This window comes from Pristiophorus japonicus, unplaced genomic scaffold (genome assembly GCF_044704955.1).
Source record: "Pristiophorus japonicus isolate sPriJap1 unplaced genomic scaffold, sPriJap1.hap1 HAP1_SCAFFOLD_618, whole genome shotgun sequence".
Classification (NCBI taxonomy): Eukaryota; Metazoa; Chordata; class Chondrichthyes; family Pristiophoridae; genus Pristiophorus; species Pristiophorus japonicus.
In genome coordinates this window covers 268,925-296,456 of record NW_027254529.1, presented here as the reverse complement: position 1 = coordinate 296,456, position 27,532 = coordinate 268,925, and the positions used below count along the sequence as shown (strand labels likewise).

General features: G+C 44.2%; 1 protein-coding gene across 1 annotated transcript in view; it reads left to right on the top strand.

The window, feature by feature from the left end:
* LOC139255587 (cytosol aminopeptidase-like) overlaps nt 1–27,532 on the top strand; it is a gene marked incomplete at its 5' end in the record, with an annotated part of 45,533 nt that overhangs the window by 4,293 nt on the left and 13,708 nt on the right. The window contains 3 exons of the mRNA XM_070873955.1: nt 17,219–17,321; nt 18,020–18,099; nt 22,257–22,366. Of these exons, the coding sequence (XP_070730056.1) occupies nt 17,219–17,321; nt 18,020–18,099; nt 22,257–22,366 (293 nt within the window). The remainder of the gene's footprint in view (nt 1–17,218; nt 17,322–18,019; nt 18,100–22,256; nt 22,367–27,532) is intronic.

The window sequence follows — 27,532 nt, the reverse complement described above, 5'->3', positions numbered from 1 at the left end:
AGCTCATACATGTCCAAGTGTTAAATCACTGTCTCTAATGATAGATTCCAGTAACTTCCCCACAACTAATGTTAAACTGACAGGTTTTTCCCTTTCCTCCCTTCTTAAATAGAGTGCTAATTGCAATTTTATACGGCATAATTCTCAAATCTAGAGAGCTTCAGAAAATTATGACAAACTCATCTTCAGTTTCCTCATCGAATCTAATTGAGGTCTTTAAAATAATAAAGGAATTCAATATGGTAGATAGAGAAACTATTTCCTCTGGCGGGAGAATCCAGAACAAGAGGGCAATCTTAAAATTAGAGTTATGTCATTCAGGATAAAATCAGAAAGCACTTTTTCACATCAAGGGTAGTGGAAATCTGCAAAACCATCAGGTCCTGGAGATTTTTGTCTCAAGTACCATTATTTTTTCCATTGCCATTTTTAACTTGTATTAAATCATAAGTTCCTCCCCATTACTTATTTTTGGTACTCTTGTACTGTGGCTAATGTTCCCACTGTTTGTTTTTGAGTGCATGGCCCCTTTAACAGGTTGTGCAGGCCATGCAAATTTCCATGCATGCGCTGTTTTTCCATTTAAAAGCCGCTGAATGGCCTGTGTTGGACCTCCAGACTGCTGGACAACCATCAGCTTACTGGAATGTTGCCGCTGATATTTTGTCCTCTTCCTCTGCTGTGAAAATGGATACAAAAAATTATTTAACGAGACTGCCATTTCTTTATTGTCTGTTATAATCTCGCCATTAGCTATGTTTAATAGACCAACATTCCCCCTTTTGACAAAAGTAATTGAAGCTCTGACGATATCAGTACCAACTGTAGATGCAATCTCTGTGATGGATCTTCTTAAATGATATTTGTTTGAATACCATCATTTAAAAAAATGTTACAGTGTTACGTTAGGGCAGATGAATGGAACACCAATATGCCGTGCCATAGAATAATGAGACATGAAACAGAACTGTACTTCCCATTAATGTTGGTCATAATCTCATCTGTGCTGTCATGGGCACTGAGCAGAGAGCAGGTATGATAGAAAATCAAATGGCTTAAATACTGTGAACTTCTAGCAGCTGCCCGTAGAGCAGAATTGGTGGAGGCATGTGACGATGTCTCCAGCTTGTCATTCTGAAAGAAAGAGAGGCAGAGTGCCAAAGTTGATTTCGCTTCCCAGTGATGGGAGGGACAGTGGAGGGTAATAGTGGGCCTTCAGTGTTGGGGAGGGGGGCGTTTGGCAAGGGCCAAAAGGCTGATTAGTAGCGACAAATTGTTGAGCATGGCGGGGCTGAAAGCTGCTCAGTGTGTGGGGAGGTTCTTGTGTTCTTATGTCATTTAGGGGAGGGTAGCAGTCAGGTGGGGGAGTGAAATGATTCTAAATGAGGTTGAGGTGAGAATTCCTGCCAGTGTTACTGAATAGAAATTTTGATAGGGCTGGTGGGTGAGACTTGCAAGACCTGGATTTCAGTGCTTGCCTAAAAACACGAAATGTTTGGCAGAACGGTGACTGAGCAAGCGAGAAGACCGATTAGCAGATGTGACAGGGAGTGCAAGGCAGATCCAGCAGACAAGGAAACTAGGAGTTTTGTGCAAGGGCGGCCTGGGGAGGTCGCAGAGGAAGCTGATGGAACAGATTACAAGGCGATTGCTCACTTACAATGAGCTTTGGGATTACTGACCGGCAGGGTGGAGAACAAGCACCATGCTGAGGATTTAATCATTGGGCGAGGTGAGAGGATGTGATGAACAGCTGGAAGGCTGAGCAAAGGGACCTAGGAGTATAAATACACAAATCACTAAAAGTAGCGCACTGGTTAATAAGGCCATAAAAATAAAACAAGCACTCGGGTTTATTTCTAGAGAGACAGAATTGAAAAGTAGAGATGTTACGCTACACTTGTATCGAACCTCAGTTAGACCAAACTTGGAGAACAAGCATCATGCAGAGGATATAGTCATTGTGTACAATTCTGGTTGCAAAAAGATTTACAAGGGTCATACCAGAACTGCGAGGTTGTACCTATCCGGAAAGGAACAACAGACTGGGTTTCTCTTCTCTTGAAAAGAAATGGCTGAGGGGTGACCTAATAGAGGTCTTTAAAATTAGGAAAGGTTTTGATAAAGTAGACCCAGAGTGAGTATTTCCACTTGTGGGGAAGAGCAAAATTACAGGCCATCATGCCATAGCTTTGGGATTACAGAATGGCAGAGTGGAGAACAAGCACCTTGGAGAGGATTTAGTCATTGGGTGAAGTGAGAGGATGTGTTGAACAGCTGGAAGAGGGAATTATAGTTACCAAAAACCAAATAGGGAATTCGGAAGAAACTTCTTTACCCAGAGAGTGGTGAGAATGTGGAACTCGCTACCACAGGTTGAGGTGAATAGTATAGATGCATTTAAGGGGAGACTAGATAAGCAAATGAGGCACAAGGGAATATAGGGTTATGCCGATAGTTAGATGAGAAATGACGGGAGGTGGCACAAATGGAACATAAAGAGAAAGGTCAATGCTATAGAGCAGTGTAGGGATTTGGGTAAAAATAAGCAGAGTGTGACAGGAAGGGACAGAGAGTTTAATGGCAGCAGAGAACAAGGTCAAAGCAGGGAATAATGGTAAACAAATTCAAGGCTCTATCTGAATGCGTGGAGCATTCGTAATAAGATAGATGAATTAGTGGCACAAATAGAGATAAAGGGGTTTGATCTAATAGCCATTACAGATGCGTGGTTGCAAGGGAACTAAATGTTCCAGGGTACTTGACGTTTTGAAAAGACAGGCAGAATGGTTCAGGACGGGGGGGGGCATGTAAGCCCTGATAAAGGATGATATAAGGACAGTAGAGAGAAAGGATCTTGGCTTGGAAGATCAGAAAGTCGAATCAGTATGGGTGGAGATAAGAAATACAAGGGACAAAAAACACTGGTGGGAGTAGTATATAGGCCCCCTAACAGTAGCTATACCGTTGGACAGAATATTAATCAAGAAATAGTAGGAGCTTGTAACAAAGGTATTGCAATAATCGTGGGGACTTTAATCTTCATATAGACTGGACAGATCAAATTTGTAAAGGTAGCCTGGAGGACGAGTTCATGGAATGCATTCAGGACAGTTTCCTAGAACAATACGTCATCGAACCAACCAGGGAACAGGCTATTTTAGATCTTGTATTGTGTAATGAGACCAGGTTAATTAGCAATCTCACAGTAAAGGGTCCTCTGGGGCAGAGTGATCATAATATGATCGAATTTCACGTTACATTTGAGAGTAAGTCCGAAACTAGAGTCTTAAACTTAAATAAAGCCAATTACATAGGTAGGAAGGGTGAATTGGCTAAGGTAGATCATAAAAATGGATTAAAAGGTATTGCAATAGATAAGCAATGGCTAGCATTTAAATAAATATTTCATAATTCTCAACAAAAATCCATTCCATTAAGAAACACAAATTCCACAGGAAAAGTGATACATCCGTGGCTAACTAATGAAGTTAAGGATAGCATTAGATTGAAATAAAAAGCTTATAATGTAGTGAAGAATACTAGTGAGCCTGAGGATTTGGAGAGTTTCAGAAACCAGGAAAGGATGACCAAAAAATTGAATAATAAAAGGAAAAAATAGTCAAAGAAAACTAACAAAAAATATTAAAACTGATTGTAAGAGCTTCTACAAGTATGTAAAAAGGAAGAGAATAGCTAAAGTAAACATCGGTTCCTTAGAGACTGAGACAGGACAAATTATTATGGGGAATAAGAAAATGGCAGAAACGTTAAACAAATAATTTGCATCTGTCTTCTCAGTAGAAGATGCAAAACGCATACCTAAAATGGTGGGAAACCAAGGGTCTAGTGAGGGTAAGGAACTTAATGTAATTAATATAAGTAGAGAAAAAGTACTAGAGAAACTAATGGGATTAAAAGCCGCCAAATCTCCTGGACCTGATGGCCTACATTCTAGGGTTCTAAAAGAGGTGGCTGCAGAGATAGTGGATGCATTGGTTTTGATCTTTCAGGATTCTAGATTGTAGAACGGTCCCAGCAGATTGGAAGGTAGCAAATGTAACATCGCTATTCAAGAAAGGAGGGAGAGAGAAAACGGGGAACTGCAGGCCAGTTAGCCTGACAACAAACATCATTGAAAATGCTGGAATCCATTGTTAAGGAAGTGGTATCAGGCCACTTAGATAATCATAACATGATTAGGCAGAGTCAACATGGTTTTATGAAAAGGAAATGTGTTTGACAAATTTATTAGTCTTTTGAGGATGTAACTAGCAGGCAGGGTAGATAAATGAGAACCAGTGGATGTAGTATATTTGGATTTCCAAAAGGCATTCAATAAGGTGCCTCATAAAAGGTTATTACACAAGATAAGGACTCATGGTATTGGAGGCAATGATAGAGCATGGACAGAGTAGTGTCGAAACCTCGACTCTCAATTTAACTAAAAAAAAGTGAAACTCAGACATAAACAGCTCGGTAGATGTCCCTTTAATATACTTGCTGCAAGGAAAAGTCCTGCTAAGTCAAAAGCTCCGCAAAGACTTCTACAGTAATACAAAAACACACTATCTTTATACAGAAGAACAAGCAAAGAAATTATGGTTCCATCACGTGTATCAGTTCTGCCCTTGCGGTCAGCAAATACAGATAAGGAGTTCTTCAATCACTTGATTAACATTACATCCTTGTTTTAATTTCCTACTTATCTATACAGCCTTTGTCTAATACTTTTAAGATTTAACACAGCGACAGTTATTTAGCAGGGAGTATAGTTCTTACAAGACAGGGAGGGTAAATTCAAGGTTCCCTCACTCACACAGATGGCTCCCAAACTTCTAAATTAATTGGCTATCAATCAAGGTTAACATGTTTATACAGAGACAGGCTGTCTGCTGTAGGGACTTCTGGGAGAACTGAGACTCCATTTTGTTTTATTACAAAAGGGTACATTTAACAGAAAATGTAACTTAGAAAGTAAATTTCCACAGTAGGGATAAATGGGTCTTTTTCAGGTTGGCAGACTGTAACTCGTGGGGTGTCGCAAGGTTCAGTGCTGGGGTCTCAGCTATTTACAATCTATATTAATGATCGAGATGAAGGGACCGAGTGTCATGTATCCAAGTTTGCTGACAATATAAAACTTGTTGGGATAGTAAGCTGTTAGGAGAACACAAAGCGTCTGCAAAGGGATATAGATGGACGAAGTGAGTGGGCAGTAAGGTGGCAGATGGGAGTATAATGCAGGGATATGAGAGGTTATTCACTTTGGTTGGAAGAATAGAAAAACAAAATATTTTTTAAATGTTGAACTTTTAAATGTTGGTGTTCAGAGAAATTTGGGTGTCCTTGTGCAATAAACACAAAAAGCTAACATGCAGGTACCGCAAGCAATGAGGAATGCTAATGGCATGTTAGAAACATAGAAAATAGGTGCAGGAGTAGGCCATTTGGCCTTCGGGCCTGCACCACCATTCAATATGATCATGCAACTTCCATACCCCATTCCTGCTTTCTCTCCATACCCCTTGATCCCTTTAGCTGTAAGGATCACATCTAACTCTCTTTTGAATATATCGAATGAACTGGCCTCAACAACTTTCTGTGGTAGAGAATTCCACAGAATTCCACAGGTAGAGAGGTTCACAATTCTCTGAGTGAAGAAGTTTCTCCTCATCTCGGTCCTAAATGGCTTACCCCTTATCCTTAGACTGTGACCCCTGGTTCTGGACTTCCCCAGCATCGGGAACATTCTTCCTGCATCTAACCTGTCCAATCCTGTCAGAATTGTATATGTTTCTATGAGATCCCCTCTCATTCTTCTAGATTCCAGTGAATATAAGCCTAGTCGATCCAGTCTTTCTTCATATGATAGTTCTACCATCCCGGGAATCAGTCTGGTGAACCTTCACTCCACTCCCTCAATAGCAAGAATGTCCTTCCTCAGATTAGGAGACCAAAACTGTACACAATATTCACCGAGGCCCTGTACAACTGCAGTAAGACCTCCTTGCTCCTATACTCTCATCCTCTCGCTATGAAGGCCAACATGCCATTTGCCGCCTTCACCACCTGCTGTACCTGCATGCCAACTTTCAATGACTGATGTACCATGACACCCAGATCTCGTTGCACCTCCCCTTTTCCTAATCTGTCACCATTCAGATAATCTGCCTTCCTGTTTTTGCCACTAAAGTGGATAACCTCACATTTATCTACATCATACTGCATCTGCCATGCATTTGCCCACTCACCTAACCTGTCCAAGTCACCCTGCAACCTCTTAGCATTCTCCCCACAGCTCTCACTGCCACCCAGCTTAATGTCATCTGCAAATTTGGAGATATTACATTCAATTCCTTATTCTAAGTCATTAATATATATTGTAAATAGCTGGGGTCCCAGCACTAAACCTTGCGGTACCCCAGTAGTCACTGTCTGCCATTCTGAAAAGGACCCGTTTATTCCTACTCTTTAGAAACATAGAAAATAGGTGCAGGAGTAGGCCATTTGGCCCTTCGAGCCTGCACCGCCATTCAATGAGTTCATGGCTGAACATGCAACTTCAGTACCCCATTCCTGCTTTCTCGCCACACCCCTTGATCCCCCTAGTAGTAAGGATGACATTTAACTCCTTTTTGAATATATTTAGTGAATTGGCCTCAACAACATTCTGTGGTAGAGAATCCCACAGGTTCACCACTCTCTGGGTGAAGAAGTTTCTCCTCATCTCGGTCCTAAATGGCTTACCCCTTATCCTTAGACTGTGACCCCTGGCTCTGGACTTGCCCAACATTGGGATCATTCTTCCTGCATCTAACCTGTCTAAACCCGTCAGAATTTTAAACGTTTCTATGAGATCCCCTCTCATTCTTCTGAACTCCAGTGAATACAAGCCCAGTTGATCCAATTTTTCTTGATAGGTCAGTCCCGCCATCCCGGGAATCAGTCTGGTGAACCTTCGCTGCACTCCCTCAATAGCAAGAATGTCCTTCCTCAAGTTAGGAGACCAAAACTGTATACAATACTCCAGGTGTGGCCTCACCAAGGCCCTGTACAACTGTAGCAACACCTCGCTGCCCCTGTACTCAAATCCCCTCGCTATGAAGGCCAACATTCCATTTGCTTTCTTAACCGCCTGCTGTACCTGCATGCCAACCTTCAATGACTGATGTACCATGACACCCAAGTCTCGTTGCACCTCCCCTTTTCCTAATCTGTCACCATTCAGATAATAGTCTGTCTCTCTTTTTACCACCAAAGTGGATAACCTCACATTTATCCACATTATACTTCATCTGCCATGCATTTGCCCGCTCACCTAACCTATCCAAGTCACTCTGCAGCCTCATAGCATCCTCCTCGCAACTCACACTGCCACCCAACTTAGTGTCATTCGCAAATTTGGAGATACTACATTTAATCCCCTCGTCTAAATCATTAATGTACAATGTAAACAGCTGGGGCCCCAGCACAGAACCTTGCGGTACCCCACTAGTCACTGCCTGCCATTCTGAAAAGTACCCATTTACTCCTACTCTTTGCTTCCTGTCTGACAACCAGTTCGCAATCCATGTCAGCACACTACCCCCAATCCCATGTGCTTTAACTTTGCACATTAATCTCTTGTGTGGGACCTTGTCGAAAGCCTTCTGAAAGTCCAAATATACCACATCAACTGGTTCTCCCTTGTCCACTCTACTGGAAACATCCTCAAAAAATTCTAGAAGATTTGTCAAGCATCATTTCCCTTTCACAAATCCATGCTGACTTGGACCTATCATGTCACCTCTTTCCAAATGCGCTGCTATGACAGCCTTAATAATTGATTCCATCATTTTACCCACTACCGATGTCAGGCTGACTGGTCTATAATTCCCTGTTTTCTTTCTCCCTCCTTTTTTAAAAAGTGGGGTTACATTGGCTACCCTCTACTCGATAGGAACTGATCCAGAGTCAATGGAATGTTGGAAAATGACTGTCAATGCATCCGCTATTTCCAAGGCCACCACCTTAAGTACTCTGGGATGCAATCCATCAGGCCCTGGGGATTTATCGGCCTTCAATCCCATCAATTTCCCCAACACAATTTCCAGACTAATAAGGATTTCCCTCAGTTCCTCCTTCTTACTAGAGAATACTCGTGAATACCGAACCAAAATACTTGTTCAATTGGTCTGCCATTTCTTTGTTCCCCGTTATGACTTCCCCGTTATGACTTCCCCTGATTCTGTCTGCCAACTAGTTCTCTATCCACGTTAATACATTACCCCTAATACCATATGCTTTAATTGCAAGGGGTTTGGAGTATAAGAGTAAGGAAGTCTTGCTACAATCGTACAGGACCTTGGTGAGACTACACCTGGAGTACTGTGCGCAGTTTTGCTCTCCTGATCGAAGGAAGGATATTCTTGCCTTGAAGGCGGTACAACGGAGGTTCACTAGAATGATTCCTGGGATGAGAGGAATGTATTATGATGAGAGATTGTGCAGAACGGGCCTACACTCTTTGGCGTTTGGAAGAATGAGAGGTGATATCATTGGAACATACAAGATTCTGAAGGGAATTGACAGGGTAGATGCTGAGAGGTTGTTACTCCTGGCTGGAGTGTCTAGAACTAGGGGGCACAGTCTCAGGATAAGGGGTAGGTCATTTTAAGACAGAGATAAGGAGGAATTTCTTCACTCAGGGTTGTTATTCTTTGGAATTCTCTGCCCCAGAGGGCTGTGGATGCTGAGTCTCTGAATATATTCAAGGCTGTCATAGATAGAATTTTGGAATCGAGGGATATGGAGATCGGGCAGTAAAGTGTTGAGGTCGATGATCAGACATGATATTGAATGGTGGAGCAGGCTCGAAGGGCCGTAGGGCCTACTCCTACTCCTATTTCTTATGTTCTTATAATACTGGCATGGACTGGTTGGGCCAAATGGCCTATTTCTGTGCTGTATATTCTATGTAATTTAATTCGCGTTTTTAATTTACTAATACTTCTACTAACATGTTTGCTTGCTCAGACACAAGACTGTATCACATTGACACTTGGTGGCCAAAACCTGCAAGTAGGTTCCACCCATGTTTTGAACTTTGTTTGTGGAGCTAACTTTTATTTTTGGGATATACGCAACACTGGCAAAGCAGAATTTATTACCCATCCCTGGTGGAATTGAGTTAACCACTTAGACCATTGTAAGAACGGCAGGTTCTGTTCTTTGAAGCATGAGTGAATCATTTGGATTTTATGACAATAGCTTTTATGCTCGTGTACAAATGACCAGGTTTATTGAATTGAGTTTTGCAACTTGCCATGCTGGGAGTTGAGTTCACAGTTGTGTTGCTCGTCCAGTACCTTAACCACTAGGGTACCATTCCCTGTTATAATGTGACATTTAATACTGAAAAAAACAATCACCGTGCCAACAACAGGCATAACTGGTATTGTAGATAACTAGTGCCAATTTTATAATGGGTTTTGCCACAGAACTAGTGTTGTCCAATACATTAGCGATGAGCGACCTGTGGCTAATTGGGTATCCAGATGTGGCTAATTGCATTTCTGATTAGCAAATAAAAAGGGAGTATTAATCACTGTTGTTGAACATGTGATCTCAATATTTATTTGCACGTGTACGCATGTGTACTTTAACCTTTTTGTGCGTTTGTTGGTAAAATAGTAAGATGAATAACAGAGTGCAAGTGTGTTTTTTGATCGTTGTGAGTGCCTTACTTCATCGATTGCTGAATGGGGGTCGATGTTTGGTAAATAAATATGCACGTGAAGTACATGTACCTGTATTGTGTGAGTGTATGTAAGGTGTTTTCTATTAAAATTAGTGCATGTGGCCAAAATGGTGTCACTAGCCACACCTGTGGCTGGTCAGCAATTGTCTATTGAAGAACACTGCTGTAGACAGGGCCTAACATAGGAGTTTTCAATACATTTTGAAATGGATTGTTATAACCCACTCATCGATTTTAATATGTAATAGATTTTTACATGTCTTATTTACAGGTTAGTTGTTCCAGTATTAGTGGTACACTATACCATTAAATGCTGTCATACAGAATAGTGTTGTCTCTTGCCCAGCCCCTCCCCTCCACATAAGAGTAAAGATGGCAGATTTTTTTTCTTTGAATTTGGGGATAGAAAACAAGATAATTTCTGTAGTGTATGGAGAAAGAATCAGACTGAACACTGTGAGCTCAAAGTAAAGTATGACCTTAGTCTTTTATTGCAGGTCTCCAGAGTGCCTCTCTAACCTGTGAAGCACTCTTAAATACCTATGCTCCCAAGGGATTATGAGATCCCTTGGGACTCTGGAGAATGAGCCCTCTGGTGGGTGTATAGAGTATATAGATTTTTACATGTCTTATTTACAGGTTAGTTGTAGTGGTGCAGTATACCATTAAGTGCTGTCATACAGAATAGTGTTGTCTCTTGCCCAGTCCCTCCCCTCCATAACAACATTCCCCCCTAAAGGCAATAGTGCAACTATTTACAATGTGAGTCGATCTGGGGCCCTTCTTGCCCTGGTTGATCGTCTCGGTGTGAAAGCTGGTGTTGTTGAGTCATTTGTTGTGCCCTCACTGGGCTGCTGTGCAGCTGGCCTTGCTGGGCTGCCTGGTGTGTTGGGCCCTACAGGGCTGCTGTGGATGATGGGTTCTGCTTCGTGGTCAACCGTGGTGCCGGTTGCCACTGGTATGTGTGTTGGGGGATCAAAAAAGGTAGGGTCCAAGGTGGGTTGCTCAGGGTAGTCCGTGAATCTGAATTTGATTTGGTCCAAGTGTTTCCGGTGAATGAGTCCATTTAAAAGTTTGACCCGAAACACCCTGCTCCCCTCTTTGGCCATGACAGTGCCGGGAAGCCACTTGAGACCTTGACCATAATTTAATACAAATACAGGATCATTGACTTCAATCTCGCGTGACACATTTGCGCAATTATGGTATGCACGTTGTTGAAGCCGCCTGCTCTCTACCTGTTCATGTAGATCAGGGTGAACTCACGAGAGCCTTGTCTTAAGTGCTCTTTTCATGAGCAGTTCAGCAGGTGGGATCCCAGTGAGTGAGTGTGGTCTCGTGCGGTAGCTAAGCAGGACTCTGGATAGGCGAGTCTGCAGTGAGCCTTCAGTTACCCTCTTCAAGCCTTGCTTGATGGTTTGCACTGCTCTCTCTGCCTGACCATTGGACGCTAGTTTAAACAGGGCAGATGTGACATGTTTGATTCCGTTATCGGTCATAAATTCTTTGAACTCAGCACTGGTAAAACATGGCCCGTTGTCGCTCACCAGGACATCAGGTAAGCCATGTGTGGCAAACATGGCCTGCAGGCTTTCAGTGGTGGCAGCGGACGTGCTAGCGACATTATCTCACATTCAATCCACTTGCAGTACGCGTCTACAACCACAAGAAACATTTTACCCAAGAACGGGCCTGCACAGTCGATGTGTACCCTAGACCACGGTTTGGAGGGCTAAGACCATAAACTTAGCGGCGCCTCCCTGGGTACATTGCTTAACTGCGAGCATTTATTACATCTGTGAACGCAGGACTCTTGAGTCCGCATCGATACCGGGCCACCACACATGGGATCTGGCTATCGCTTTCATCATTACGATGCCTGGGTGGGTGCTGTGGAGGTCATTGATGAAGGTGTCTCTGCCCTTCTTGGGGACCACTACTCGATTGCCCCACAGAAGGTAGTCTGCCTGTATAGACATTCCATCTTTGAGCCGCTGGAACGGCTTTATCTCTTCCTGCATTTCCACTGGGACACTGGACCAGCTCCTGTGAAGCACACAGCTTTTGACTAGAGATAATAAGAGGTCCTGGCTTGTCCAGGTTTTGATCTGCCGGGCAGTGACAGGTGATTGCTCACTCTCAAATGCTTCCATAACCATGGCTAGATCTGCGGGCTGCGCCATTTCCACCCCAGTGGTGGGCAATGGCAGGCTACTGAGAGCATCGGCGCAGTTTTCTGTGCCTGGCATGTGGCGGATGGCATAGTTGTATGCTGACAACATGAGCACCCATCTCTGGATGCGGACCGATGCGTTGGTATTTATCCCTTTGCTCTCGGAAAACAGGGATATAAGTGGCTTATGGTCAGTTTCCAATTCAAATTTTAGCCCAAACAGGTATTGATGCATTTTCTTTGCCCCATAGACACACACTAACGCTTCTTTTTCAATCATGCTGCAGGCACTCTCGGCCTTAGACAGGCTCCTGGATGCATAAGTAACCAGTTGCAGTTTCCCGAAATCGTTGGCTTGTTGCAATACACACCCGACGCCATATGACGACGCATCACATGCTAGTACCAAACGCTTACATGGATCATGCAACACAAGCAATTTGTTTGAGCATAACAATTTTCTCTATTTTACAAAGGCATTTTCTTGGCTTTTGCCCCAAACCCTTTCGCCCCCTTTTCGTAGTAAGACATGCAGTGGTTCTAGCAGGGTGCTGAGACTCGTAAGAAGTTACCAAAGTAGTTCAAGAGTCCCAGGAACAACCGCAGCTCCCTCACGTTCTGTGGCCTCGGTGCATTCTCGATTGCCTCCGTCTTCGCGTTGGTGGGCCTGATGCCGTCAGCTGCAATCCTCCTTCCCAAGAACTCCACTTCAGGCACCAGGAAAACGCACTTCGGGCGTTTTAACCTGAGCCCCACGTGGTTGAGCCGACTAAGAACCTCCAGGTTCTGCAGATGCCCGACTGTGTTCCGACCTGTGACCAAGATGTCGTCCTGGAAGACCACGGTATGCTGGACCGACTTCAGTAAATTTTCCATGTTTCTCTGGAATAACGCTGCCGCTGATCGGATTCCAAACGGGCACCTGATATAAACAAAAAGACCTTGGTTCTTGTTGCAGGTGAGGGCCTTCGATGATTCCTTCAGTTCATGCGTCATGTAGGCTGAGGTCAAATCCAGCTTAGTGAACGTCTTTCCTCTCGCCAGCGTTGCATAGAGGTTTTCGGCTTTTGGAAGTGGGTATTGGTCCTGCAGGGAGAAACGATTGATAGTTACTTTGTAGTCGCCACAGATTCTGACGTTGCCGTCTCCCTTGAGGATTGGGACAATAGGACTGGCCCACTCGCTGAACTCGATCGGTGAGATGATGCCCTCTCTTTCTAGCCGGTCGAGCTCGATTTCTACTCTTTCTCTCGTCATGTACGGTACTGCTCTCGCCTTGTGTTGGATGGGTCGCGCCCCCGGAATTAGGTGGATCTGCACTTTTGCTCCTTGGAATTTCCCGATGCCTGGTTCGAACAGCAAAGGAAATTTGCTTAAGACCTGTGCACACGAAGTGTCGTCAGCAGGCGATAGCGCTCGGATGTCGTCCCAGTTCCAGCGTATCTTTCCCAGCCAGCTCCTGCCGAGCAGCGTGGGACCATCGCCCAGTACCACTCAGAGTGGTAGCTTGTGCACCACTCCATCATAGGAGACCTTTACAGTAGCACTGCCGATTACAGGAATCAGTTCTTTCATGTAAGTTCTTAGTTTCGTTCGAATTGGAGTTTTAAGACTGGCCTTGAGGCCTTGTTGCACCACAACCGTTCGAAAGTCTTTTTGCCCATGATGGACTGGCTCGCGCCCATGTCCAGCTCCATTGACACTGGGAGTCCATTTAGTTCAACCTTCAGCATTATCGGGGAACAATTCTGGGTGAATGTGTGCACCTCTGCCTCCTCTATCAGAGGTTCTGTTTCGTCGTGATCCTCCGTGGATCTGCAACGTGGTGGTTTGCAGGTTTAGCGGGTCTAGCAGCTCGCCTGCACACTCGTCGGAGGTGTCCCATTGTTCCACAGCCCTTGCAAATGTATCCTTTGAATCGGCATGAATGGAAACGATGATCACCCCCGCAGCGCCAACAAGGTGTTAATGGCCTTGCATTCATCACCCTTGATGTTGGACTCTGAGACATCTGCAGACGTGTAACTGCAGGTATGTGTGACCTGCCCTGTCCATTACGATTCGAAAACATCATCACTTTGTTCACAGTACTTGTAGCAGCACTTGTGTGCTGAGAGATTTGCTTAGTATTGTCACTGGTGGCAATGAACGCCTGGGCTATCGCTATGGCCTTACTCAAGGTTGGGGTCTCTACAGTCAAAAGTTTGCGAAGTATGGTTTCGTGGCCAATGCCAAGTACGAAAAAGTCTCTGAGCATGTGCTCCAAATGTCCTTCAAATTAGCAATATCCTGCAAGGCGTCTTAGCTCGGCGACATAAGTCGCCACTTTCTAGCCTTCAGAATTTTTGTAAGTGTAGAACCGGTACCTCACCATCAGAACGCTTTTCTTCAGGTTCAAATGCTCTCGGACCAGTGTGCACAAATCGTCATACGGTTTCTCCGTGGGTTGCGCTGGAGTAAGTAGATTCTTCATGAGGCCATACGTTGGTGCCCCACAGACGGTGAGGAGGATCGCTCTACATTTGGCCGCGGTCTCTTCCCCATCTAGCTCGTTGGCCACGAAGTATTGATCGAGTCGCTCCACAAAAGTTTCCCAATCATCTCCCTCTGAAAATTTCTCCAGGATGTTCACTGTTCTCTGGATCTTTGGGTTCGCTATCTGTATCTTGTCGCCAGTTGTTGTGTATGGAGAAAGAGTCAGACTGTGAGTTCAAAGTAAAGTGTGACCGTAGTCTTTTATTGCAGATCTCCAGAGTGCCTCTCCAACCTGTGAAGCACTCTTAAATACCTGTGCTCCCAAGGGATTATGAGATCCCTTGGGACTCCGTGGAATGAGCCCGCTGGTGGCTGTACAGAGCAGATACTAGTCCAGATACATAACAATTTCAGCCTAGGATTTGGAAACTGTAGAACGGATGGCTGACAACAACATCACCACCAACAGACAATGCAGAGATGGATTGGGGATTGGAAGCCAGTGCTGTTTGTGAAGGATGTGGTTGACTGATGAATGAGACTTCGTGTGAGACAGGATATAAGCTGCAGAGTTTATGCAGCAAGAGAGGTCAGTATTGGAACTGGTGAAAAAGGCACTTATACATGTTTCAGCAGCATTGAGTGGTGAGGTAGAGCCAGAATCACGTGGAAACAAGTGAACGTGGTATGGGGTAGAATGTGGGTCTACAGATCAGCTCAGTTGAACAGGATGCTGAATGCAACTAGTCTGATTCAGTTTGACTGTCTGGTGGGGGGGTGCGGGGGGTGGTGGACTATAAGGGGAAGAGGAATGTGGTGGGGCTAAAAATTACTCAGACCCCTAAGCCCCAGAATTGAATTTCAATTTTTTTACTTTTTAAATATGTGATGACGCAACCTGAGCTATATTATCAATTAAAGTTGTTGAGGGAAGGTTCAGCATTTTCCCCATAGGAGAAAGAATTGCTGTGAGTGTCACTCTGGGATTGTTTTCCGTTCAAGGGATGTGGGCATCGCTGGCAAGGCCGGCATTTATTGCCCATCTCTAATTGCCCTTGAGAAGGTGGTGTTGTGCTGCCATTTCAGAGGGTAGTTTAGAGTCAACCACATTGGTGTGGGTCTGGGGTCACATAAAGGACAAACAAGGTAATGATAGAAGCTTTCCTTTCCTTCCAGATGGGTTTTTGCAGATTTTTTAAATTGCAGATTTTTATTTAATTAACTGAATTTAAATTTCCCCAGTTGCCATGGGGGAACTCTTGTTTCTCGATCATTAGTCCAGGTTCTGGATTACTCGTATCATAACATAAGGCTCAAAACTGGCCAGGAGTTGCTCCATTTTTTTCCGAGCAACTTGATTTTTCTGTAGTATCTTAAAAATCCCCATTTTGCATATTCAATTTGCGCCAGTGTAAGTGAGTTAGTTAGGATTTTTTTAGTTTAGTTCTTTTTTTCAAAAGGGGGCATTACCAGCCACTTTGGACAGCTAATAGTTACTCCAAACTAACTTAGGCCAGTGTATGTGGCCACTTGTGGCCGCACAGAAAACCCTTGTGGAGAGTTAAGAAATCAGTGACGGTAGGTACATCGGAGGCCAGCAGAACTTAATGACTTGACTAAAGAATGTGAATAGGATCAAACAGCTATACAGGACATCATATGACAAACTTCGCAAAGTTAATTTACTATACAACAGAAGCATTCATGGAAGCTTAAACTACAAAAATAAAAGAAGTAAAAGTTGAATTAAATTGCCCTAATCTCACAACTAATTAAAGATAATTAAAGAAAGTGGTTCGGCACAACGACGATCCCACAGCAAACCCCCATGGACTTCAGCCCTTACCGTGTACAGTGTGATTTCTGCCCCACTACTATAATTCTGCACAAAGTCCCAAATGGAGAGGATATGACAGTTTCTGGGTGGCAGCACACCATTGCTTGTGCCAACAAATCATTACTTGCCACAACAAATCTTAGCAAACATTAACATAACGAGCAGCAAACAGCAATGTCATTCAAACAAAGCCCAAGAGATAAAGTGCTGAACTGGAGCTTTCAAGCTGGCTTCAAAGTGGAGAGCTGCATAGTGCCGGTCATACTTGGAATCGCATTTTAAAATAACCAAACACCAGCTAACTGCTTCCCATATTCTGCAATAATTATAGAGTTACGTACTTAATTATAAATTATAAACAACACGCTATTGCAGCCACACGATCTCGATGTCCGGTCCGAACGAAGCATTTTCTCCTGCAACGGGCTGGCCTGTGCAATCGGCCACTCGGCCTGGGCTAGGGGCAGAACGCATCGGGTCCCACGCTGCAGCATGCACACCGAGAGGCTGGAGGCAGGAGCTACTGCACATGCGCGCACACTGTAATGCACATGTGGAGAGCTGCCGGCACTGTTTCTGGCGCAGGGCCCTAGCTCCAGCCCCCAATTGACTGCGCCAAGCCCTGGAAGAGACAATACAGCGGCCAGAATCGGAGGACATTTTTTCAGTGTCCTTTTCATCCTACAAAAGCGGCGCAACTCCAGTGAGTGCGGCAAAAATCTGCAGGGGCCAATTTTGAGCCCAAAGCCACTATGCTACCTTATCCACTACTGGAGCTAGTAACTGATGGGATTGAAGACTGAAGCTTGATCTTGGGAGTGGGGTTGGTGGGTTTGTGTTTTCAAATAGATTATTTTTGAAACCATCAGAAGTAATTGATTTGAACCAGAATCTTAAGTGTTCAATTATTTTACATGTTGGGATTCTGGTTACGGATCTTATTTCAGTGAAGTTTTCTAAGTCCTCTCTGCTTGAATTCTCTATTTTTAAGGTGGATAACACCGATGCTGAAGGCCGTTTGATACTCGCTGATGCCCTGTGCTATGCACACAACTTTAACCCCAAAGCAGTTGTAAATGCAGCAACTTTAACAGGTATTGTAAAGCTAACTTTCTTTGATCCTGCACAAAGTCAGTAAGTGCATGTGATGACAACTATGCAATATCTGCCAATTTCTTTAGGAATTAAAGTGCTGAGAAAGTCATCCCAACTACAACTGCATCATTGTGCCAGTTTGACATTAGAACTCCTTTGCTTGACAACTTTTGAAATGTGTTCAAAGCAAAACATTTAATTCAGAATTTTAAAAAAATGATTGTGATGTGGGCGGTGGTGCTGGGCCTTTTTGAACCCCTGTCGTCCCTGTGATATTCTTTGTAGTGGTTTGATGTAACTGAGTCACCGTGTGGGACTGGAATATAGGCCAGACTAGGTCAACAGGTTTCCTTCCCTAAAGGACATTAATGAACCTGTTGGATTTTTACAACAATCTGACAGCATCATGGTCTTTTACTGAAACCAGTTTTTTTTTAATTTCTAGATTTTAAAAACTCAATTCAAATTCTCAACATGCCATGGTGGGATTTGAACTCTCGTACTCTGGATCATTAGTCCAGACCTCTGTCTGGTCCAGTAACATAACCACTACAATATTGTAATATATACAATTGTGATAGCAGAGAAGTTGTTGATTATGCCTTACGTAAGATTTTGGTAGTCAGACTGAAATGTAATCATTAATACGTTTTTAAAAATTTGAACTGCAGCGATTTGATTTGAGCTATTTTAACAGGTGCAATCGATGTTGCTCTGGGATCAGCAGCTACTGGAGTTTTCACCAACTCTGACTGGTTGTGGGGGCACCTCAGACAAGTAAGAATAGTTTATGCAGTGTTGTATGTAAAAGATTGCCGATTTATTTGTAAAATCTAATTTCTATTTTAAAGCACTTCAAAAAAAATAAATGGAGCTGTGGGCTAATTCTGCGATTCTACACTTGTGCGAGAAAACCAGGCTTGAAGGAAGTATAGGTCTGAGATAGAGCTACAGTACGGTAGTAAAAACAGAAAATGCTGGCAATCTCAGCGAGTCAGGCAGCATCTGTGGAGAAAAAAAAGCAGTTCACGTTTCGGGTCGATGACCCTTTGTCAGAACTGGCAAACGTTTGAAAAGAACAGATTCTTAAGGGGCACTGAAAGGGGGAGGGGAAGAAAGAACAGAAGGGAAGGTCTGTAATAGGGTGGAAGGTAGGTGAGATTAGCAAGACAAAGGGATGATGGGCCGAATTCAAATGGTAATGCCAGGAGTTAGAAAAAGGTTAGTCTCGATAGGGTGTTAATGACGGAATAATGACCAGCTGCCATTGGAGACAAAGAGAAAAAAAACACAAGATTGCGGGGGTGGGGGGGTGGGGGGAGGGAGCCAAAAATGGGCAGAGGTTATCTGAAATTGTTGAATTTGATGTTGAGTCCAGAAGACTGTAAAGTGCCTGAATGAAAGATGAGGTGCTGTTCCTCGAGCTTGCGTTGGGCTTTATTGAAACAGTGTAGGAGGCCGAGGACGGAAATTTTGGAGTGGAGCGAGGAATTAAAGTGACAGGCAACCGGAAGCTCAGGGTCATGCTTACAGACTGAACGGAGGTGCTCCGCAAAGCGGTCACCCAATCTGCGTTTGGTCTCCCCAATGTAGAGGAGACCATCGTGAGCAGCGAATACAGTATACTAAATTGAAAGAAGTACATGTAAATTGCTGTTTCACCTGGAAGGAGTATTTGGGGCCCTGGATAATGGGAAGAGTGGAGGTAAAAGAGCAGGTGTTGCATCTCCTGCGCTTAAAAACAGAAATTTACAGCGCAGGAGACGGCCATTCCGGCCCATCGAGTTCATGCCAGCTGACAAAGAGCCACACGGCCCCTGGCCAGCAGCCCTAAAGGTTACATATAAACCTATGAACAATGATGGAAAAGCAAAGAGCACCCAGCCCAACCAATCCGCCTCACCACAACTGTGACACCCCTTATACTAAAACATTCTACACTCCACCCCAACCGGAGCCATGTGATCTCCTGGGAGAAGCAAAAGCCAGATTTAAAAAACAGGCCAATTTAGGGAGAAAAAATCTGGGAAAATTCCTCTCCGACCCATCCAGGCGATCAAAACTAGTCCAGGAGATCACCCTGGCCGTATTCTATTCCCTGCAGTACTTGCCATTATATCTGCTCCGTCCAACAAAAGGTCATCCAGTCTAATCCCAATGACCATCTCCATAACCCTGCAGGTTGCTGCACTTTAAGTGCCCATCCAACCATCTCTTAAAAGTGGTGAGGGTTTCTGCATCCACCACTCTTCCAGGCAGCGAGTTCCAGATCCCCACAACCCTCTGCGTAAAGAAGCCCCCGTCAATTCCCCTCTAAACCTTGCACCTTAAAACTATGCCCCCTCATAATAGACCCCTCCACCAATGGAAATAGACCCTTACTATCCATTATGTCCAGGCCCCTCAATAATTTGTACACCTCAATGAGGTCTCCTCTCAACCTCCTCTGTTCCAATGAGAACAAACCCAGCCTATCCAATCTGTCCTCATAACTAAGATTCTCCACTCCAGACAGCATCCTAGTAAATCTCCTCTGCACCCTCTCTAATGCAATCTCGTCCTTCCTATAATACGGCGACCAGATTGCACGCAATACTCCAGCTGTGGCCTAACCAACGTATTATACACTTTAAGCATAACCTCCCTGCTCTTATATTCTATGCCTCGGCCAATAAAGGCAAGCATTCCATATACCTTCTTAACCACCTTATCCACCTGGCCTGCTACTTTCAGAGATCTGTGGACAAGCATTCCAAGGTTCCTTTGTTCATCTACACTATTAAGTGGCCTACCGCTTAATGTGTATACCCTTTTCTTATTAGCCCTCCCAAAGTGCATCACCTCATAATTCTCTGAATTAAATTCCATTTGCTACTGCTCTGCTCACCTGACCAGTAGATTGATATCCTCCTGCAGTCCATGACTTTCCTCTCCATTATTAACCACACAGCCAATTTTAGTGTTGTCTGCAAACTTCTTAATCATACTCCCTAAATTCAAATCTAAATCGTTGATATATACCACAAAAAACAAGGGTCCCAGTACTGAGCTCTGCAGAACCCCACTAGAAATATCCTTCCAGTCACAAAACCATCCATCAATCATTACCCTTTGCTTCCTACCTCCAAACCAATTTTGGATCCAACTTGACACTTTGCCCTGTATTTCATGGGCTTTAACCTTCATGACCAGTCTACCATGTGGGACCTTATCAAAAACTTTGCTAAAGTCCATATATACTACATCGTACGCACTACCCTCATCGGCCCTCTTGGTTACCTCCTCAAAAAATTCAATCAGGTTAGTCAGACACGATCTTCTCTTAACAAATCCATGCTGACCCTAATTAATCCTTGCCTTTGCAAATGCTGATTTATCCCGTCTTTCAGGACTTTTTCCAATAATTTTCCCATCACTGAGGTTAGGCTGACAGGCCTGTAATTACTCGGCCTATCCCTTTCTCCCTTCTTAAACAAGGGTACTACATTAGCTGTCCTCCAATCCTCCAGCACCATGCCCAGATCCAAAGAGGACTGGAACATGATGGTCAAGGCCTCTGCTATTTCCTCTCTTACTTCGCTTGCAAGGGAAGGTGCCATGGGAAGGGGAGGGGGTGCTGGGGGTGACTGTGGAATGGACCAGGGTGTCGCAGAGGGAGTGGTCCCTTAGGAATGCTGGGAGCGTAGGTTTAATGACAAAGTCGGGGTTGGATCTGAGAGAGCGGAGTGCTGCAAGTTCAGAGGGAGATAGGTTGGAGTGAGTGAGGGGAGCAGAGAAATTGAGACAGCCAATGTCCCATTGGCAGTTTGCAATGAAGAGGTCTGGAGAGGATTAAAGGCCAGAGGGGGAGGGGTCCAGGTAGAGCGAGAATTCTGAAAATGGGAGAAGGGGGGGGGGGGGGGGGGAAGACTCCTGGCTGCAGAAGTGGGCACCAAGGCGAAGGCGGCGGAAAAAGAGCTCAGTATCGTGCCGAGCTCAAAATTCATTGAGGTGGGGGCGTAAAGGGATGAAGCTCAGGCCTTTGCTGAGGACTGATCGTTCGGGGTCAGAGAGAGGAAGGTCAGAGGGGATAGTGAAAATACTGCAGGGGGTGAGATTGGAAGAAGGGATGGGATCAGAGGGAAGTGTAGGGGAAGAAGGTTCCGGAGGGGAGTTGGTGTCCAAGAGTTGTTGAAGTTTACAATCCTTGACACCTGAAAGGAAGGAAAAAAGTTTTTGGTTAAGAATGAGGCGAGGGATGAAACAGAACTGCAGACCAGGACAGCTTAGAGATAGAGTGAGTCGGCACTGCTCAAGTACTGTAGCCTTGATTCTCCCTCCTGGTTAGCCACCATGAATTTTCAGAAAGAACAACGAACCAACAGCATAGTGAGTCTGTTAACTTGACCAACCAGCTTCTATCACCGCTTGTACCGTACAGTGATATAGCAACATCAGCAGGAATTTGGGAATAACAAGTCGTCATCAATCTTGCAATCAATCAATTGCAGAACTGCAATCAAAAGTGTATTTAAAACTAAATACCCTAATTTATTTTGTAAGTTGATGTTCGACTATATTATAGGGCCATAATATTGTAACAAGAAAGGGCAATTTTTATATCCAGCCCCATCTTCCATTCAAGTCCTTCATAAGCACGGTGGCTCAAAAACACATCTATTTTTAAATAATTTACCGCACTCAGATTCTAAACAATTGGTGCTTTTATTAGTAACAATGCATGGTCTAATTAGCAGTGTGTGGAGTAGCTTGAAAATCATTAAAATTTGTGCTGATAGTTTATTCACCTTGTTATCTTTTAAAGTGTAGCACTAGTAATATGAATAGAATGTTTTTTCATTGAGAATTTAGGTTTAATTAATGTCCTTTTCAGTTTTGGATGGTGCATTTTTAACCATAATGGATAATGCTGAGCATGTACTGTTCTTGTTTAGGCTAGTGTTGTGACTGGAGATAGAGTGTGGAGGATGCCACTCTTCCAGCATTACACCAGACAGATCACAGAATCGCAACTAGCAGACCTGAATAACATCGGCAAATACAGGTGAATACAGTATCATGCCCTTAAATCGAAACAATTCTCACTTTATTTCATATTACATTGTTAAGCAATCTCCTTTCTCCTCTGGTTCACAACAACACTTTCGAGTAAGCACGAGACTTCGGGCTCAATTTTCCCCAGTTATCTGCGCTGTTTTTTATTTGACGTGTGCCGCATTTTTTGGTGTTAATTAAAATATCCAAGTTTCCCCAAAGTTTCTACGCCAGTGTAACTCAGTTTGGTACGATTTTTTTAAGTTAGTGTTTATTTGTGTCATGGGGGTGTAACCTGATGTCTGCGCCAGTTTTTCACATTTAAGCAAGTTTGGCCAACTTACATTTTTCCTAGGACGGTGTATGTGACCACTCCTACAAAACCTTCTGGGCACTTAAGAAAAACCAGCACACATTAAAAAATCAGCGCAGAAAGACACCATTGTTTTTAGGTGAAGTTTTGGAGGGAGTCAGGAAGACAAAGAATATGCATCATGAAGCTTAATTTTTTTCAAAGCCAAAAGGGAGAAAATGGAAGTCTAATGCAATTCTTTAATTTTTGATTTTTTTCAAAGTACCACGCCACCACCGAAAGTCGGCCGGCAGAATCGCTTCCTCGCCCAGACACGGGCTCGGGGCTCAGCTTCAAAAGAGGGTGGGGGGGTGGAAGCCGAACTGAAGGGATGAGAACCCATCTACTATACAGCAGCTTCAAAAGAAGCCCAGTTGGGTTGGGGGGGGGGTGGGGCGGGCGGGCGGGGGGGGGGGGGGTTGGTGGACGTTGAGCCCCTATGTCTGGGCGAGGGAGCGATTTGCTGGCTGGCCCTCGAGCCCGGTGAGGAGCCGTTCGGTCGGTGGTGGGGTGGTACTTTGAAAAATATAAAAAATTAAAGAATTGCATTACACTTCGTTGCCCCAAATGTCTTCACTTAATACTGAGCTTCCCGTTCTAAGCGCATGTGCAGACCAGGGTGTGGTCCATACTAGGGCGTCGATCTTGGGAATAGAGAGAGAGGAAAGAAGGTTGAGTGCTTTGTCCTGCTGTTTTGACCTCCTTGCAAAGTTACAATTTAATTATGGGGGCAATATTGACAATGCCTGGTGCAAGCTTTCTGGGTGATGGTGCTGCAGAGGAGAAGATTGATTAGACATCATCACATGAAAAACCTCAGAGCACGTAGGATGATGGGCAGGAGGCCTTACCCACATCGGGTATATCGAGGCAGGCGTTCATACCTGAACCTCAGTGATGCAGACTGTGTGAGAAGGCTGCATTTCTGCAAAGAAGTTGTAACAAGATCTGTGAGTTAATAAAAGCAGACCTGCGCCCGAGAAGCATCAGGAGGACTGCTTTGTCAGTTGAAGCAAAGGTTACAGCTGCACTTTCATTTTATGTATCTGGATCATTGCAGGCCACAACTGGGGATGTGTGCGCCATTTCTCAACATGCAACACATATCTGCATTCGGCAGGTGACTGCTGCACTATATGCCAAGAGGAATGACTACATGAAGTTCCCCATGACCACCGAGGCAAGGCGTGACAGGGCTGTGGGCTTCTCCAGGATTGCTGGGTTCCCAAAGATACAGGGCTGCATTGACTGCACCCACATCGCCTTGCGAGCACCTTTGGAGGTTTCCGAGATGTACAGGAACAGAAAAGGCTTCGACTCCGTGTTTGTGCAGCTCGTCTGTGACGACATGCACAGCATCATGGCAGTTGATGCATGATACCATGGGAGCACCCATGATGCAGTCATCCTACACGAGAGCGCTATATCTGCCACGTTTCAGCAGCAGCCAGAAGGGCAGAGCTGGCTGCTGGGAGACAAAGGGTACGGCCCCGCCACCTGGCTCATGAAGCCCCTGCGCGTAACCCGAACGGAAGCTGAGCGGGAATACAACATGTCGCATAAGGGACGGTTTTCTAGACCAATATGTTGAGGAATCAATTAGAGAGCTGGCCATCCTAGACTGGGTGTTTTGTAATGAGAGAGGATTAATTAGCAATCTTGTTGTGCGAGGCCCCTTGGGGAAGAGTGACCATAATATGGTAGAATTCTTCATTAGAATGGAGAGTGACACAGTTAGTTCAGAGACTAGAGTCCTGAACTTAAAGAATGGTAACTTCGATGGTATGAGACGTGATTTGGCTAGGATAGACTAGCGAATGATACTTAAAGGGTTGATGGTGGATAGGCAATGGCAGACATTTAAAGATCACATGGATGAACTTCAATAATTGTACATCCCTGTCTGGCATAAAAATAAAAAGGGGAAGATGGCTCAACCGTGGCTTACGAGGGAAATTAGGGATAGTATTAAATCCAAGGAAGAGGCATATAAATTAGCCAAAAAAAGCAGCAAACTTGAGGACTGGGAGAAATTTAGAATTCAGCAGAGGAGGACAAAAGGTTTAATTAGGAGGGGGAAAATAGAATATGAGAGTAAGCTTGCAGGGAACATAAAAACTGACTGCAAGAGCTTCTACAGATACGTGAAGAGAAAAAGATTAGTGAAGACAAATGTCGGTCCCTTACAGTCAGAATTAGGTGAATTTATAATGGGGAACAAAGAAATGGCAGACCAATTGAACAAATACTTTGGTTCTGTCTTCACTAAGGAAGACACAAATAACCTGCCGGAAATACTAGGGGACCGAGGGTCTAGCGAGAAGGAGGAACTAAAGGAAATCTTTATTAGTCAGCAAATTGTGTTCGGAAAATTGATGGATTGATGGCCGATAAATCCCAAGGGCCTGATAGACTGCATCCCAGAGTACTTAAGAAAGTGGTCCTAGAAATAGTGAATGCATTGGTGGTCATTTTCCAACATTCTATAGACTCTGGATCAGTTCCTATGGACTGGAGGATAGCTAATGTAACCCCACTTTTTAAAAAAGGAGGGAGAGAAAACAGGGAATTACAGACCTTCAGCCTGACATCAGTGGTGGGGAAAATGTTGAAATCAATTATTAAAGATGTAATAGCAGCGCATTTGGAAAGCAGTGACAGGATCAGTCCAAGTCAGCATGAATTTATGAAAGGGAAATAATGCTTGACAAATCTTCTAGAATTTTTTGAGTACGTAACTAGTAGAGTGGATAAGGGGGAGCCAGTGGATGTGGTGTATTTAGATTTTCAAAAGGCTTTTGACAAGGTCCCACACAAGAGATTAGTGTGCAAAATTAAAGCACATGGTATTGGGGGTAATGTATTGACGTGGCTAGAGAACTGGTTGGCAGATAGGAAGCAAAGAGTAGGAATAAACGGGTCCTTTTCAGAATGGCAGGCAGTGACTAGTGGAGTACCGCAAGGTTCAGTGTTGGGACCCCAGCTATTTACAATATACATTAATGATTTAGACGAAGGAATTGAATGCAATATCTCCAAGTTTGCAGATGACACTAAGCTGGGTGGCAGTGTGAGCTGTGAGGAAGATGCTAAGAGGCTGCAGGGTGACTTGGGATAGGTTAGGTGCTTGGGCAAATACATGGCAGATGTGGTATAATGTAGATAAATTTGAGGCAGATTATTATCTGAATGGTGACAGATTTGTAAAAGGGGAGGTGCAACGAGACCTGGGTGTCATGGTACATCAGTCATTGAAAGTTGGCATACAGGTATAGCAGATGATGAAGAAGGCAAATGGCATGTTGGCCATCATAGCGAGAGGATTTGAGTATAGGAGCAGGAAGGTCCTCTTACAGTTGTACAGGGCCTTGGTGAGGCTACACCTTGGATATTGTGTACAGTTTTGGTCTCCTAATCTAAGGAAGGGCAATCTTGCTAATGAGGGAGTACAGCGAAAGTTCACCAGACTGAAGCCCGGGATGACAGGATTGACATATGAAGAAAGACTGGATCGACTAGGCTTGTATTCAATGGAATTTAGAAGAATGAGGGGGGATCTGTAAACGGTTTTGATTCTAGCCCAATTGCTAGACGGACGGTTCGATTCGCCCCCGCCTTACGAAAGTTCTAGACTCGGGAATTATTATTCGGAGTGTAAATTAAATGAGTCACGGACAGGAATGCTTCGGTGAAAAATCGTACTTATATTTATTTGGTCTAACATACACTATTTAAAACATGCACTACTAAACGAAATCACTGTCTCTGTGGAGAATAAAATCCAGGTTACAAACAACATACATACAGTACAGAAATGAGACCTAGTAACATGCAGTAATTCCCTGGTGGATTCTAACTCTACCCCTACCAACAAATTACCCTCCTCAGAATAGCCCTGTAAAGCTTCACTTCTGAGAAAACCCTGAGCCCTTACCCAGCTCGCCTAGGATATCTGGTTACTGGCTTGGGACACTCTCAACCATGCTCACCACCACACGCAGCCAGTTTCCTTTCTCAGCTCAGCTGTGGGAAGTCACTGCCTGGTCTTCAGTCTCGGTGGCTTCTTCTGTGGTACTGTGGCCACTTCCTCTGGTACATCGATCTTGGTGGAGCAAGATGGAGAGAGAGATCTCTCTAGATACAAGCTGCAAGCTCCAAGCTTCACTCCAAGCTCCAAGCTAAAAATAAAGTGGAAAGACCTCTGGGAGTCTTGCTACCCCTATCTTTCCCGCCAATCTTTAAAATCCCTTTGTTTCTAAGCACGGGTACTTGATCAGTGATGGGCCATCCAACCCGTGTGTATTTGGCTGATGGCCCTTAATCTGGGCATCTCTCTCAGTCTTTGTGTTGGGAAAAACCCGGCTCCTCTATGGCTGGCCAGGCTAGTGGGTTCATTGTTCTGCTCTTCTTCTGAGATGGAGGTGAGAAGTACTTTTGCATATTAGAGTGGCTTTGAATGGCCCCTCCCCTTCCTGGCTGACAGCTCTTTTGTCAATGGATGACTGACAGTTCTTTTGTCCGAGCTAACTGCCATGCGGTCTCTGGAGTTTTAACAAAACCAGCTTTTTCACATATCTGCGCAGGGTGACCCCATAAAATCCACAAAATATTCTCGACTGAGTCCATTCTTTAAACAGAAACTTTGCTATCTCTTCAGATCTCAAAGAAACATATAAAATTCTGACGTGATTGGACAGGTTAAATGCAGGAAGAATGTTCTCGATGTTGGGGAAGTCTAGAACCAGGGGTCACAGTCTAAGGATAAGGGTAAGCCATTTAGGACCGAGATGAGGAGAAACCTCTTCACTCAGAGTTGTGAGCATG